This window comes from Coffea eugenioides, chromosome 3, assembly GCF_003713205.1.
Source record: "Coffea eugenioides isolate CCC68of chromosome 3, Ceug_1.0, whole genome shotgun sequence".
NCBI lineage: Eukaryota > Viridiplantae > Streptophyta > Magnoliopsida > Gentianales > Rubiaceae > Coffea > Coffea eugenioides.
The window spans coordinates 5,980,636-5,995,636 of record NC_040037.1 but is presented as its reverse complement, the minus strand read 5'-3'; the positions used below and the strand labels follow the sequence as shown (position 1 = coordinate 5,995,636).

Below are 15,001 nucleotides of genomic sequence, written 5' to 3'. Positions count from 1 at the left end.
TTATACTAGACTAGTTTTTTAGCCCTGACGATGTGCGTCAAGTAGCTCAGACTAGTTATTTTGCTGCTGTGACTAGTTTGGTAGTACTGGAGTTCAATCTGGGATTAGATTTAATTAATCAACGAAAAGTCTAGTACTGGAGTTAACTAGTTTGGTAGTACAGTGTGGCGTGGAGTATGATAGGGTATTGTCTGGGGAGACCTTTAGCTATCTCTTGTTCATGCAAGTGTAGGATGCGTGTGAAGGTAATATGAATTTACTTAATCCTATGATATAATGAGCAATGTCTTTAAGAAAAATATCATTTAAGTCTATTATATAATGTGCACCGAAATTCGCCCAAACCTGTGATATAACGTAAACTTTCTACACCAAAATTTAGCCCATGAGTGTGAGATTTGCATGTTTATGCTTAAAACTAAGAGTAAATTTTATATACACTAACTAACAGTGTATACACTATCATCGTTGGATTCATTACATGCGTGCAAAAGTTAAATTTCAAATTCAAATTTTGTATAATTGTCATCTATCTAACGCCGACATTGTATACATTGTTAGTGTAAGAAAGATTAATTCTAAAACCAAGAGGATGAATATGATTCAGGAAGAAGTAGTAGAAATATAGAAGAGAAGATATAACATAAAAATTACATAATTGGTATGGACTCTCACTAATGGTAGTATGCTTGAGAAAGCGAGCCAAATCTAAATTACGAAATCACAGTGGTATTTGTTTGAAATTGAGTCGAGGGAGAATGTTGATTTGGTTAATTTGCTCCGTTGAATTTTTTTTTCCCCTCTTTTGTGTACAATAGGAGGTTAATTTGCTTACACGAGTAGAGGGAGACACGGGGAATAATAATTATTTTTCTTTGGGCAAGATAGGCAGAGTCATCGAAAGTATAAGGGAGCAAAGTACAAATCACTATGTATAAGGGAGCAAAGTACAAATCACTATGTATCCTGAGGAGATTATGCAATGACTTGATAAAATAATACCAGTACTTGCATAGAAATCTAAATTTAAGGACCAATTTCATAAATATACTCGTGCGTGCGCGTGGAGTTGGAAGTGTTCGCTGGAGAGCAGGCGGGCAAATCGGAGGGGGAACATATGTGTGCGTGTGTGAGAGAGAGTGAGGACCGGGGTCATTGCTGCAGCTCTAATTTTTTAATTAATTAATGTCGCCGCAGGTTTAATTAAATACCAAATTTGTCCTCAAGAGTTAATTACGACGACTTGGCATGGGACCCACACATGCTTTTACAACCCTGCTGAGTCATCCCTCAACGTGTTAAATATCTCCCGTCCCGTCCTCGACTTCTTCCACTCCGAACAAGAGATGGTAGTGAGGAGGATTTTACTATCATGCTATCACCAACAGCCCAAAAGGCGCTTCTTCTGAGTTCTGACTCGCAGCTCTTCTAGTCTTCTTACGATATCTGGCTCGCGGCTTTAATTCATGTTATTGTAAGTGAATCCATCTTCACTGTAAAACTAAAGATTGCTTCAAAAATCAAAAAACCATGCACCCATTATCTCTTATCTATCTGTCTCTGCGAAAACTGGAAAAACAAACTTGATGCTCAGGCCACTGTCCGAGTATCAACAACAGTAACAGAGGCCGAAGTTCGCAGGGTGGCGTCTACATTGATGGAACAAGATAGAAGTGGGAGAGAGGGAAGAAAAACCAGGTTAAATCGATTATTTTTACTACTTTGCTGTTGACATCGAGATTGAGTGTTCAAAAAGTGCAGAAAGCTTGTAAAAAGTATTCGAACATCTCTACAAAGCTATTCCGCCCAAATCAACGGCGCCGCATTTAAGCTCCAACTGCTTTTTCTTCGTGCCCCTTCTCGCCGGACGGGATACTGGGACAGGGAAGCATAGAGGCCTGAGCCAAATCAAATGTCGCCGGCCGTGAGTCCTACACGTAAATTGATTATATGCCCATTGTCTCTTAAGCGTAAATATGTCATTTGGACAAATTACGCTGTGGCTTCCAAATGACATACCGCAGGTGACATCATCGATGACGTATAGTTAGGTGGGTCCTATGCAAATTAGGTGGGTCCCATACGGTAACTTGCATTTTCCTTCTTGCAGTACACCGCTGTATGTATTCATGCTTGAAGGTTCCATTTCTCGTTTTGCGGCTTTTGCCAGAAGAAAGTTGAAAAGATTTGTGCTGCTTTATTAAGGGCAAGGTAGAGATAGCCCAAGCAGAAGGCAGCAGCAGATTGCTGGATCAAGGAGATCGTACCTGTGGATGGCTGGAGCGCATGCGTGGATGGCGGAAAGTGTGTATCGAGTGGTAGACTTGATGATGAGGGAATCTGAGTTGCTGTCCGGTGTGGTAAGCGGCGAAGGATTGGAGGGCCTGGGGTCAGAGCTGGAGCAGATGGGTCGGTCGCTGAGGAGGTCGCCGGAGCAGCAGTGGCCGTCGCTGTGCAACTGGGATAGAGACGTGGAAGAATTGGTGTGCGAAGCGGAGGATCTGGTTGACAAGCTGATCTATGATGGGCTCAAGTTTGGAGAGACAGCGGAATTAGGTGGCTTGGAGAAATGGTGGCTGTTTAAGAAGTTGTGGTTGGAGTGGGTAATGCCCAGAATGACCAAGGAGGAGGAGTTAGTTGATCTGACTCAACGGATCCGCCTCTTCAACGGTCGATTATTAGCGAGAGCCGCCGCTTGTTATCGAGACGGAATGGCCAAAGCTGTTCCTGCCCTCCTCGGTCAACGGGAAGGAGATGATTTAGTTGATGATAATGTTTGCAAGGCGGATCATGCTTGGAAATCACCCTCCCCTCCTGTTGAATTAGACGACCACTTCGATGTTGACGGCATTCGTTCGGAGGACCAAGAAGACGATTTCGTCGTTGTTGGCAGGGAAGACGAGCGGAGGGAGGTGATTTCTAGATTGCTGGCTACTGATGACGCCCTCAAAATTATTGGGATATACGGAATGGGTGGAATCGGCAAGACAACTCTCGCCCAAAAGGTATATGGGGACTCCTCCGTCCGCCGCCATTTTGATTGCGTTGCCTGGGCTACGGTGGGGAAAGACTTCCGCACCAGAAGAATTTTGGAAGATTTGCTGCTGCAACATGTCTGCCGAGCCAGGGATGACATGGCCCCATTTTCAGATTTGGACTTGGCTCAGAAGCTTTACGAGTTCCTGCAGTCCAAGAGATTCTTGATTGTTTTGGATGATGTCTGGTCTGCCGATGCTTGGGAGTGCCTCCGCATTGCGCTTCCGTCGCGAGAACCAACCGCCAGCAGAGTACTGCTCACCACACGGGACGACGGAGTTGCGGACAAGATTGCTTCTTCATCAGCCGACGATAAAGGATTCGTTCATCGGATGAGGTTTCTTAACCCAGACGAAGGCTGGGAGCTTCTCCGCAAGACGGCTATCAGAGGTCACTCTTCTTCTGGTAAAGGCATCATTCCCCCCTCTTCCTCCCTCTTCCCATTGGGATATTTATTTGTATATTTTTAATTTTACTTTGAAGTTCACAAATTGCAAACCAAAGGAACTGAAACTTATGTCTCCGGCGTTCAATCACTCGAATCCTCCTCTTTCCTCCGAGTAGGGGCACATCAAAACGTCCACCTCCTCTCCACCTCCTTCCTTCTCTCCCAAAAATTGAGCAATAATCAATTTTCCTAGTTCCTTTCCTTGCCAATTCGTACTTCTCCATGGGGTGCCATTCATGTATCCTTTCTCTTTCTCCGCTTTTCTAGTCTTATCATGCATTATTAAGTCTTTTGCGTCTGCATTGCATCATTACTAGCGGGAGTATCTGCTACTTTTTTCCTTTCATCTTTTTCGTATCTATTATTGGCAGCTCGAGGGGCTTGATCATGCTCAGACGCTTATCTTTCTACCACTTGCTTCTATTTAATTGCTCAGATCCTAAGGTTGATGCGGAACTGCTGGACATTGCGAAGGATATAGTAGAACGCTGCCAAGGCTTGCCACTTGCCATCAGGGTGATGGCGGGGCTGTTGGCGTCAAATCCTACACGGCACCAGTGGAAGGCAGTTCACCGCAGTATTGTCTCCTACCAAACCATCCATCAAGGTTCTCAAGTCTGTGCAAAAGTAAACAGGACTTTGGCTTTGTCATACCACTTTTTACCAGAGTATTTGAAGCCATGCTTTCTCTACACAGCCGTGTTCCCTGAGGATTTTGAGATGGATGTAGGGAGTTTATGCCGATTGTGGCTGGCTGAAGGCTTTATATCGTCAACCCATGGGTCAAGCCAACAGTCAATGGAGGACATAGCAGAGCAGTATCTGAAGGAACTGGTCGCCAGAAATCTGGTGTTGGTGCAGAAAAGAGAATTATCAACATTTAGGAGTTTGAGAACCTGCCGTGTTCATGACCTGTTGCGAGACTTCTGCTTACTGAAGGCCGAGGAGCAGAACTTCTGTGACTCCATAAGCTTCAGACACACAAATGACACCAGTCTAGCTTCTTCTTCCCCCATTTTAAGTACCAGAATACATAGGCTTACGTTGTCTTTTGAAGACGGGTGTATGGTTCCCCACAATTGGAATACCATTAAACAGCTTCAGTCTGTCTCAAAACAGTCCACGTCTCATACGCACATGTTATCAGAAGTGAAGGACCTCTCGAGGCTTAGGGGTTTATTTTTCTCTGGTTTTAACTACAAAGTATTGAGGTTTCCCTCAGCTACACTGGAGTTATTTCCTCGTCAGTTCTTGAGTATGAGAGATTTACCTCAAGTATTATCAGATCTTACCAACTTTAAACGGCTTCGAGTTTTATTTTTCAGTGGTTTTAACTTTGATGTCACGAGGATGCCCACTGGCATAGAAAAGCTATTCCGTTTGAGATACTTGAGCATTAGAGGCTGTAATATCACGCGTTTGCCTCCAACTATTGGAAGCTTGTTGAACTTGGAAACTCTCGACTTAGGGGAAGGCACTTGGATTAGGATGCTCATACCCAGTGAGCTGCAGAGACTGAGCAGATTGAGGCATCTTTTTTTGCCTTGTAGCTATCAGGTCGTCGAGGGTGGCAAATTGCAATTGGATGGGTTGACAAAGCTGGAAACACTTGTTAACTTTGATTCGAGGCAGTGTAGAGTTAAAGATCTGCTTAAATTAACAAAGCTTCGGAAGCTTGTTGCTACCATGGATGCGAATTTTGAGGACCTGGAGGTGGTAATTAACTGCATGGAAAAAAGCTTAAACTGCTTACGCTTTTCTTCACTCATTGTCAAAACACATGACTCCGATAACCATTTTGTTACTCACAAGTTATTGCAGTGTGCCAATCTTCACCTTTTGCAAATAGAAGGTCATATAGGCAAGTTGCCTCTGAGAATTTCTCATAGCCTCACTGAAATTTCTTTGATTGGGTCTTTGTTTGATGATGATCCGATGGAAAAATTGGAAAAGCTTCCTAATTTGTGGGTCCTTGCATTACACAACAACGCCTTTCTGGGGAAGCACATGACCTGTTCAGGCATGGGTATGCCGCAACTCAAATATTTATCCATCTCGAACTTGCAAAACTTAGAGAATTTGACGGTTAAAAGAGGGGGCATGCCCAAGCTTTCTACTTTAGCGCTGGAAGAATGCGAGCGCCTAGAGAATCTGCCTGAAGGACTTAATTTCCTCACGAGTCTCCGGGAATTGACTGTTTCACAGATGCCTACAGAGTTCATGGACCGGCTTTATGAGAGTCGGGAAGATTTTCATAAATTCCAGCATGTACCCGTCATTAGAATCTGCTGGTAATTGATTTACCACACCCTTCAAATGAATTAGCAGCAGAGCAATGGATTTTTGCTCTTATGACTTGATTATGTTGCTGCATATTTTTCTTTGTGCTATCATGTAACTTGGGGTTTTATTGTAGGCCTTCTCAAAAACAAAAGATTGTTCCCCTAGCATGCAGACATGGGCTTCACTGAGGTAACAAAATATTTGGCAAAAGTCAAGCATGCTACTGCCATTAAAACCGGCTGTTGATAATTGATTGTTTACTCGTATCAGCAGATCAGCTTCTGAGAAATAGCAACTTACGGCATTTTCTTTGGATTTCATGCCCTTTTCCGTGTTAATGGGCCTTCTCAAAAAACTGAAGACATTCCTCTATTAGAAGCTTATTAAGAATAAAGCTTAAAAGTATTGCACAGAACAAACAACATTTCTCATAACTCTATAGATACGTAAATGAGGTTTCTAAAGCACTCAGCAGTTTCAGAAAACATATGTATTTAGCGCAGGCACCTGGTGCTCGCACTTACTAGTTGGTTTAAATAAAACTGGTACCAGTTGCGGTGATTTGTAATCTGACTGATACAACCATGCTGTTAGTTCAGTTTCTCACTTTCTGTATGAACATTATGTAATATAAGTCTAGTTAATAGAATCCAAATGGTTTTTCTGCATTGGACTACTTCTCTAGAAGAATGAATTCTGGAAAATCTTCTTTGCTTGTTAAATTCCTTCCTTTTGTTATTGAAGGTAATGGCCTCCCGGAATATCTTTCTAGCTGTTCCTTTGTGTGGCTTTTGTGCTGTCTGGAAGCTGCAGATCTGGAGGATTTTGATGACTCGTGTACTTCATATTTTTCTATACTATGAATTAATTACCAGTAGTTGCCATAGTTTGGCTCGGTCCGCGTTGATTGTTTTGAGGTGAAGGCAGTAGAGCATGAATATGGTACATTAACAACTATACTTGTAATATTTGTTGTGTTCTTTAATGGTTCACTGCCAGATATGTATAAATTCCAATTTTGGGATTATTTAAAATGTAGAAAACCATTTGGACCTTGATGGAAAGAATGAAGGAGTGGTAAAATTATACCTTTAATTTATTACAATGTCATTTTGAGAAAACGTATTTAATTATAGAAAATGTCATAATCACAGAGGATAAACGGCTTGTCTCATCGTAACTTTTTCTTGAATTCTCAAAACTTCGGTCGCTCCAAAGGATAGAGCGTAGAAGCAGAATGTTATCTTAATTGGTGGAATGCCAAAGTTGGTAACTGCCATGACAACTTCTATCATTAGCGAAGAATGTCACAAATGAAAACCTCTACTGTGGCTTTCTGCTGTATCATTAAAAAATAAAAATAAAAATTAAGGAGTGGTGAAATTGCACCCTTAATTCACAGATTTAATAGTGGGATGGGAAAGTGGTGGTTGTTGAGAAACTAACATGAGAAGAGTTGAGTGATAGTAGTCTTTTTTTTTTTTTTTGTCAGCAACGATACATTTGTATAACCTACTCTATCCTAATCTAGGGGGAGGGGGAGCCTAAGGAGGCTGTGATAGGGGCTAGTGGGTATACAGACCCAACTAGACTAAGAGAGTGCTATGGCACAACCCTTAGATTTTTTTCGCTGCTGGTGAGATTTGAACTCTCACCAACAGCCCAAGGAGGGACTTAAGTCCCTCCCTGGTGGCCACTGAGCCATTGGCCCAGTGGTTGAGTGATAGTAGTATAGGAGTGGGAATTTTAGTAGATAAGACGTGGATAGATGATGGTGAATATTGGAAGGATATATTTGGTATAATACATAATGACAATTTTTTGTTTTTATGCCAAACCCCGTTCAGACTTTATGTATAGAAAGATGTTGCTTATATTTTAAAGGAATATTTTTAATTAAGTTTTTAATTATATCACTGCAAGTCAAATGTGATAGAACTCATCACCAGTGAATCACTCACAATGAAAAATAGTAAATACAGATATTATGCCTAATTTGAGACAATGAAATTAAGCATATAAAAACGTTGAACATGATCATGCAAAATAGATGAAGGATGGAGGAGGGATGAATTAGGTGGTACATGGAAAAGAAATGTAAGTAAGAGGTTCCGGATTCGAGATCTCCCACATACACTATATATATATATAAAGAACATGAATAAAATCAACTGCAGTAATATGCATCTCAGAGCTTGAAACTGGGTTGGCTCTTAAAGGCCCCCTTTTTTTGTATCCATACACTAATATATTTTCAGCACGAGGGTAAGGACTTCTAGATATATCTGTATTGGAATGGTTCATCCATTGTAAAGCTAAAACTGGAATCCAACTTTTATCAGCAGTCCTGCACTTAACCACATTTCCTAATTCGCTATATAATGCCTCCAGCAGATCCCATTGCAGAAGCATCAATTATAGTGTTTTTTTCCTTTTGAGGGTACATCAAATATAAATCTAGTAATATTTCAGATTGAACAAAGAGAGCTCAAAGTCGGATCTCATTTGTGCCGAAATAAGATCAGTGATTACGAATGTCCCTGTTTGTTGTAGCCAAGAACAGAATAGTCTGTTTGCAAGAATGCAAGTATAAGCAAAAGAATTGCAGAAGTCATGCTAATGAAGCCAATGAGCTTTTTGTGTTTCCACCACAGCCGCAGGGGATATTCTTTGATTTCTCTCCTCACATTGCAAAGATGTTCACACGATACCGTGCCATCAAAATTGCTCAGAAATATCGGCAAGCCCTCTGCTCTTCCTTGAATGACTCCTTGGGAGGAAAGTACTTCAACATCTTGTGGTGAGCGAATCAACTCACTTAAAAGCTTAAGGAAGGAGCTTGATTCAGGTTCAATCCCTTGGGCTCCTTGAACAATTTCATACTTGCGAACAGATTCCACCACCAGCTCTGTGTACCTGTCAACCTTGAAAATAGGCAAGTTAAGAACAGCACTGAAGAAACCAAGCTTGAAATGAATTCCTCTACTTCCCAGATCTTTCTCTAGTGCTCGAAATGCAATGCCTCGTTCACACAATTCCTTGGCAGAAGGTATAACCTCAGTTTCATCACAAAAATTATTGCCCATTATAGGGATAACTACACCTGAACCACTTTTTGTTCCAGGCACAAGTCTCTGCAGACAATGTATCAGATCAACTGGTTTTTGATCCAGCTCTGTCACGAGTAACTCATATATGGCTCTTTTTGCCAATTCCAGTGGTTGCTTCCATTCATTTTTTGTTTTTAGTTCCTGGAAGAACCTCAGTTTCATCAACTGCTCGAGCACTATAAACGGCATCTGATTCCCGACAAAGAACATGGAACTAAGCCACATGTCCATGTTTTCTTTCACACATCCTATCCCAAAGATAGGATGATCATCTGAAAACTTAAGTTCGACGCCAGGTGACCCCACTCCAAGAATAAAGAACGCAATCAGGAGAAAAAAACAACCATCCACTGCCATCAATTCTTGAAAATCAACTTGGTCCATATTCTGCAAAGCTTCCTCAGCATAAGTAGCCCTTGCTTTTTCTTCAATGTCTTCTAATGTACTCAAGAGATCTGGCAGAGTGCATTCTGACTTCTCCAGTAGGAAATCCAAAGCTAGCTTCTTTGCATCCCGTCTGAAGTCCAGCTCTTTTGTCCGATAATTGGGGCCAAATACCCAAAGCTGTCCAAATTTGCCACTATGATATTCTGCCCAGTAGATGCGTATCTGTCGCAGAGTGTTATATGTTGGGTCAAATGTATTTTGCATTAGGATCAAAAAGACTCAGCTTCCACCTGGTACCATATTCAAACAAGCATAAACGTCTTGTCCGCCGTATACAGGTATATATCAGGTTTAACCGTATGAGCTAGTTGTTTTGCATTCAAGGTATAACAAAAAATTAATTGATTGTATATCACAGTAAATAGAGTGTAATTGTTGTCTGACTGTGTACATTGAAGGACATTTGGTACTGCAACTGTTGAGACGATATTGGAGATGATGAGGTAATCAAAGGTACAAGATTCAAATAAAGCGAAGACACAAAAGAACATATCTAATGTGGCAATTATGTACCTTCCTCTCCACTGAAAAGGAAAACTCAGTCATGAAAAAATTCTAATGTGAACTTTACAAGATGGGCAAATATGTTGAGTAACTCAGAGTGAACATATTCTGTTTAGCAATCCAGACTCAACCAAATAACCAAAGCTTAATAATGCGCTCTTCTTGAATTTGGTTCAAATTTGGAAAGTAAAAGCCAACAAAGTAACTTGAAAAAAAAAAAGAAAAAAGAAAAGAAAAGAAACTTGCAGCATGTATGCATACCCCATGAAGCGCACATTCACATTCTATCACTGCAGTCACACAGGCACGCAAAATATTGTAAGTAAATCCAGGCCCATATAACACAGGCATCCTCCATTGCTCCGTAAGAGGTACCTAGACAGACCCATGCATACCGGCACCTCTTTACAGCCTCGGACGCTTGTCCCGACCAACAAATCAATATAAGCCCGAAGTTATATCTGTATACAAATATCGCCGAATGCAGTGTCCCATGCCATATCTATACCTAGTCAGACCAAAATAATAGCAAGTATTATCGGATGCCCCCTAAGAGACCTAAATATTATGAATGTTTAAATGTGATTTGGCGTTCCAATGAGACTAAAATTGTTTTTGTTCTTAACTTGATTATTAATAGGCTATTAATGTGTCTCGCCTTGTCATGACTGGGTTCATGTTAAACGCGTCAAAACCAATATATCACATACTTGACTTTTGTGTTGTGGTTGTAAAATTATAGATGAAACATCCCAAAATAGTAAAACATGAGTCTGTTTAGGAAAATGTCATGTTCTCTCAATCTGAATCAGCATTGCTTATATTAAGTCTTGAATGCATCATTTTCTCATTGACAACAGGAAAAAGTTTTACTAAAGAAACGAAAAACAAGAAACTTTGGAGAAAAAGAAAAATAAGAATGGGCAAAACCATGTGAAAGGAAAGCAGTACAAACTAGAATATGTTCAAAAAAATTAGTCTAAAGCAATGGTAAACTTGTAGAAGAGTTTAAAATTTACATAGAAAAGTTTGATCAGATGCGAAAAGTCAAAAGATCATAGAGGTTGTATGTGTGGATTTATGAGTTTAATTTCGTAATTCTAATTCCTAAACCATAAATTTAGGAAGAAACTACCAATTTAATGCTGTACATTTAGGAGGAAACCAAGTAGTATTTTTTTAAAAAAATTTCGATATATATTCTGGAGAAAATTCAAGAAATGAAAAGGCCAATATAATTTTCATTCAGGTTAAAACCATGTGAACCCGTAATTTTTAATGGTTCAATCGTGTCAACCCACCAGCTTACCTATTACGACACATTTCATTTGCGTGTCATGTTCATGGCGATATATTGTGATGCAAAATTTTTCGTGCTATGGTTTAGTAAGACTCTTTTTATCATGTTCGTCTTGTATCGTGTTAGGTCAAAAATTGTCACCCCTAATTATTATCCAAGCCAAACATAAAAGAGTTTGTATCAAGTCAGTTCAACCAAACTTGACTAGGGACTGGTCCATTAGCCAGATCTACTAAGAGAGCTCATCTAGATAGGCTCAAGAAATTTCTGAGCTACACTCAAACTGCTTCCAGATTTTTGGCTTAATTGGTCAACACTCAACAGTTAAGGTGGTTTAGATAAATCGAGTAAGGAAAGAAAGGCAAAAACGATCTCCGTGCACCCTTTTCTGGACGAAGTAATGTGTTTAGAATGGGTTGTAGGTCATTATTAAACTAATGTATGCAACTCTTTAACAAGGATGCAGTCACTATTCACACTTATCTGTACATGTTGGTTATGTTACAGTTACTTGGCATTGCTTAGCCTTATATTTTCAAATTTTACATTGTTAGCCAAATGTTGGCCATATATTGTTCCCAGCCCCTTATCCTTGGATAACCCATCCTATGAATTCAAAGTACTCTTTTCTTTTTTCAAAAGAAAAGGAAATTGTATTCATTTGCTTTTTTTATTGTCTTCACACTCCAAATTTCTTTCTTTGTAAATGAATTGGCTCACAAAATTGGCTAGATACTTAAAATAAATTATCATTAATACCAAAATCAATTAAATACAATAATCAATTCAAAACATGCCAACATATTCATTTGGGGAAAAAGAAACTACTCAGACAATATCACAACAATACATCGTCCAATTACTTTTTCAAATCATCTCGAAATCGAACAAAGCGAGTATACTTTCTTCGTCTTTTTTTTCTTTTTTTTAATAAGCAAGTATGCTTTCAATATAAAATATGCTTAAATTTATTTGTGGAACCATTACTCAAAATATATATATATATATGTATATATATTCAAGGAACAAGAAAATAACGAAGTAAGGAATTGAGGAGAACTCATTTCCCAGTTATGAATCATTATGACAAAGTGAAAGGGAACACTTCGAAATGAGGGGACCTTGACTTCAAGGATTGGAGAAGGGGGAGGGGGGAGTCTTTGAATGTTGAATCCAATCAAAAGATGAATCTAGCTACCGGTGTGACCCGATCTAAAAGAAAGTAGATTATGAGAACCCATAAGCCATTTTACCGCCAAAGACAGTAGGACCAAGAAATCAAGAGTGGGTAACTCTCTCAGAGTATAATTCCATTCCATTAATTGCTCTTAAATGAGAAAAGGACCAATCAAAAGTCAAGCAGCAAAGGGACAACTAATACTGGAGCAAGCAGAAACGTAATCACCTGATGGATTCTAATGTCCAAGATTAGTAATCAGCCGATCTTCCTGAGTAGCAGACAAAAGAAGCGAATTGCTGTGGCAAAAGGCACGTGCATTTGGAAAAGAAATTAAACGTCATCCTATCCTCATAGCTACATACAGTAGATGTTATCGCCGGAACAAATTCATTCCGGCATAAACTGAAAGATGACAGCAAAAAAGTTCAGATAGTGCAATAATACTCCAAATTGAGCTCCAAACGACTTCGCAGCAAGTTACTCCGAGTTTAAAAACATTGATTACGGGGAAAATAATCACCAACTCATATAAACTAAGAAGGAAAATTTGACTTACTGGAACAGCGGGACCGTCGCCACGGTGGAAAGAAGGGGAGTTGTGGTGGTGGGTACTGTGATTTGCGACGCTTATCTTCTATCCCGGTGGCCACCGGTAGTAGGAGGAAATGATGAGTAAATAACGAGGATGTTTCGATCAAATTCTTTCTTTTTGACTTCTCTAAGCTTATCATTTATCTTGGAATAATTTGGAATCCTCCCTAGCATCTCTCAATATTAAACTGATCTCCCCTGTTTGACAGCTCTTTAACCTTAGGCAACAAATGTAGCTTTTCTCTTTTTTTGTTTAAGGAAAAAAGGGTGACAACTGGTACCTGGAGGGATGGACAACGGGGTGTACGACAGGGAGCGGGGGAAGGGGATGAGGGCTGCCCCCCAAAAGTTTTTCAAATATTAAAATTCTCCCCTATAATTTTAGTCACCAAATAAAATTGTATTACTTTGGCCTCTCTAAATATAATTATTAGTAGTTCTTTTCGTTATTTTGTTTAATAAGTGTTCTATACAAAAGTAAAAATTAGTTTCCTCACAAAAGCATATCATTAGTGTACACTTTACCATGCGATTGATACTACTTTTGAATAATAATTATGAAAACATTAACTTTTCTTTTAACCAAATTTTTTATGACAAATTAACTCTTAGTTTTTTTAATTACTATAATTTTAAAATAGCTACTAAAGTAATACTTTATGTGTTTTATAGGAAATGAAAGAGCCAAAAAAAATCAATTATGAAACAAATTGAAGAAGTTTCCATTACCATTTTGAAAATCTCACATTAATAGTAACTAGAATGGTATAAAGTCTAATCTTCATGCTTTTCTTTATACTTTGTCTTTATTCTTAAAAATTTCTTATACTTAATTATAGTCTATTGAACTGTCGTTTTACATTTAGTATCACTCTTCCTCCCCCAAAACTAAAATCTCAGTTCCATCATTGTGCACTTGTAATAATAACAAAGAGTTTAACGACATCAATTTAAAAAAAAAATCATATGAATTCTCTAATATAGCCCTAATATCTTTTTTAACCACAAACTAAGTCCTTTGCTTTGTAGACCTCTAAATAATCTCCAACTCTCCAAACCCCTAAAATAGTTATAGCTACCCAAAGTAGCATTCAGCCAAACTCTATAACCATCTAAACTACGCCACCACTTCCTTTCCTTTTCATCCATTGACCTATTGCAATCTTTGCATACTCTTGTCCCGCTTTAGTCCACTTTCAATTTGCCTTTTTCTTGAGACAAAAGTGTATTTGGGGTACTAAGAGAATTGGTGTGAAGTGTTATATTACCATTTAGTTATATAGTTCAATTAGTGCTTTTTGCATGTTTTTCCTAAATTTTTACTTTAAGGTCATTACAAGAATCACGAGTAAATTGTGCGAAATGTCACTAAATTATTGCGAAGTGCTTGTTTTGATCACTAAACTTTTTTATTAGCCAAAAATGTCACTGAACTAGAAAATCTGTACCATTTTGGTCACTCCGTCTATTTATGCCGTTAGAAGAGATGAAAAGTAACTTTTTTCAAGAACTCCAACTTTAGTCCATCCCTCTTTCCTGCCTTAATACTACCTCCTTAAACCCTCTCCTCCAAAACCTCCTCATTTCAGAAACCTACTGAAATCTCATTTTAGAGATCTGGTCAAAAAGAGGAAGGAGGAGGAGGAACGAATAGGAGGGGCAGTGGCAGGTGAAGGGTGGGGAAGGAAAAAGGAAGAAAGGATGGATGGACAACTTTTACAAATTTTAAAAGTGTTTTAAAAATTTTAAAATTTATAAAAACGCTCATGATAGTTAAGTAAAAAATTTTAAAATTTGTAAAAACATCCATAATAGTTAGGTCAAAAGAATTTGAGCACTAAGAATAAAAAAATGAAAAGAAAAGAAGAACATTAAATAATAATAAAAATACACCACTTGCAGGTTACATAAAGATTATAGGTGAAATTTCATATCAGTTTAAAAGTATAAGTGAGTTACATGGATATTTCGAAATCATAGGTTGCTTGGATGTTTTTTTACGAACCCACAAGGTTTATTGTATTTTATCCAACTATTTTTTGTCTTTTGTCTCTTTAGCATGCTATCCGTCTCTCCAAGACATGCTTGCACTTTTTAGCCAA

General features: G+C 38.9%; 2 protein-coding genes across 4 annotated transcripts; one reads left to right on the top strand and one right to left on the bottom strand.

Moving 5' to 3' along the window:
- The first annotated feature begins 1,736 nt into the window (after nt 1-1,736).
- LOC113766929 (probable disease resistance RPP8-like protein 2) lies at nt 1,737-6,872 on the top strand. The gene is made up of 4 exons (XM_027311087.1): nt 1,737-3,441; nt 3,921-5,775; nt 5,901-5,956; nt 6,512-6,872. Exons 1-3 carry the CDS (start codon nt 2,274-2,276, stop codon nt 5,953-5,955), a joined length of 3,078 nt encoding a protein of 1,025 aa, XP_027166888.1. The 5' UTR covers nt 1,737-2,273; the 3' UTR covers nt 5,956; nt 6,512-6,872.
- A 1,090-nt stretch (nt 6,873-7,962) lies between these two features.
- On the bottom strand, nt 7,963-13,081 carry LOC113766995. Of its 3 annotated transcripts, none has more exons than XM_027311163.1 (3): nt 12,865-13,081; nt 12,534-12,710; nt 7,963-9,554 (listed from the first exon to the last, which is right to left on the bottom strand). In XM_027311163.1, exon 3 carries the CDS (start codon nt 9,526-9,528, stop codon nt 8,296-8,298), a length of 1,233 nt encoding a protein of 410 aa, XP_027166964.1. In that variant the 5' UTR covers nt 9,529-9,554; nt 12,534-12,710; nt 12,865-13,081; the 3' UTR covers nt 7,963-8,295. The 3 variants fall into 3 exon arrangements, with proteins under 3 accessions (XP_027166964.1, XP_027166965.1, XP_027166966.1); XM_027311164.1 differs by having other exon boundaries at nt 12,534-12,604; XM_027311165.1 differs by lacking the exon at nt 12,534-12,710.
- Nucleotides 13,082-15,001: the final 1,920 nt, after the last annotated feature.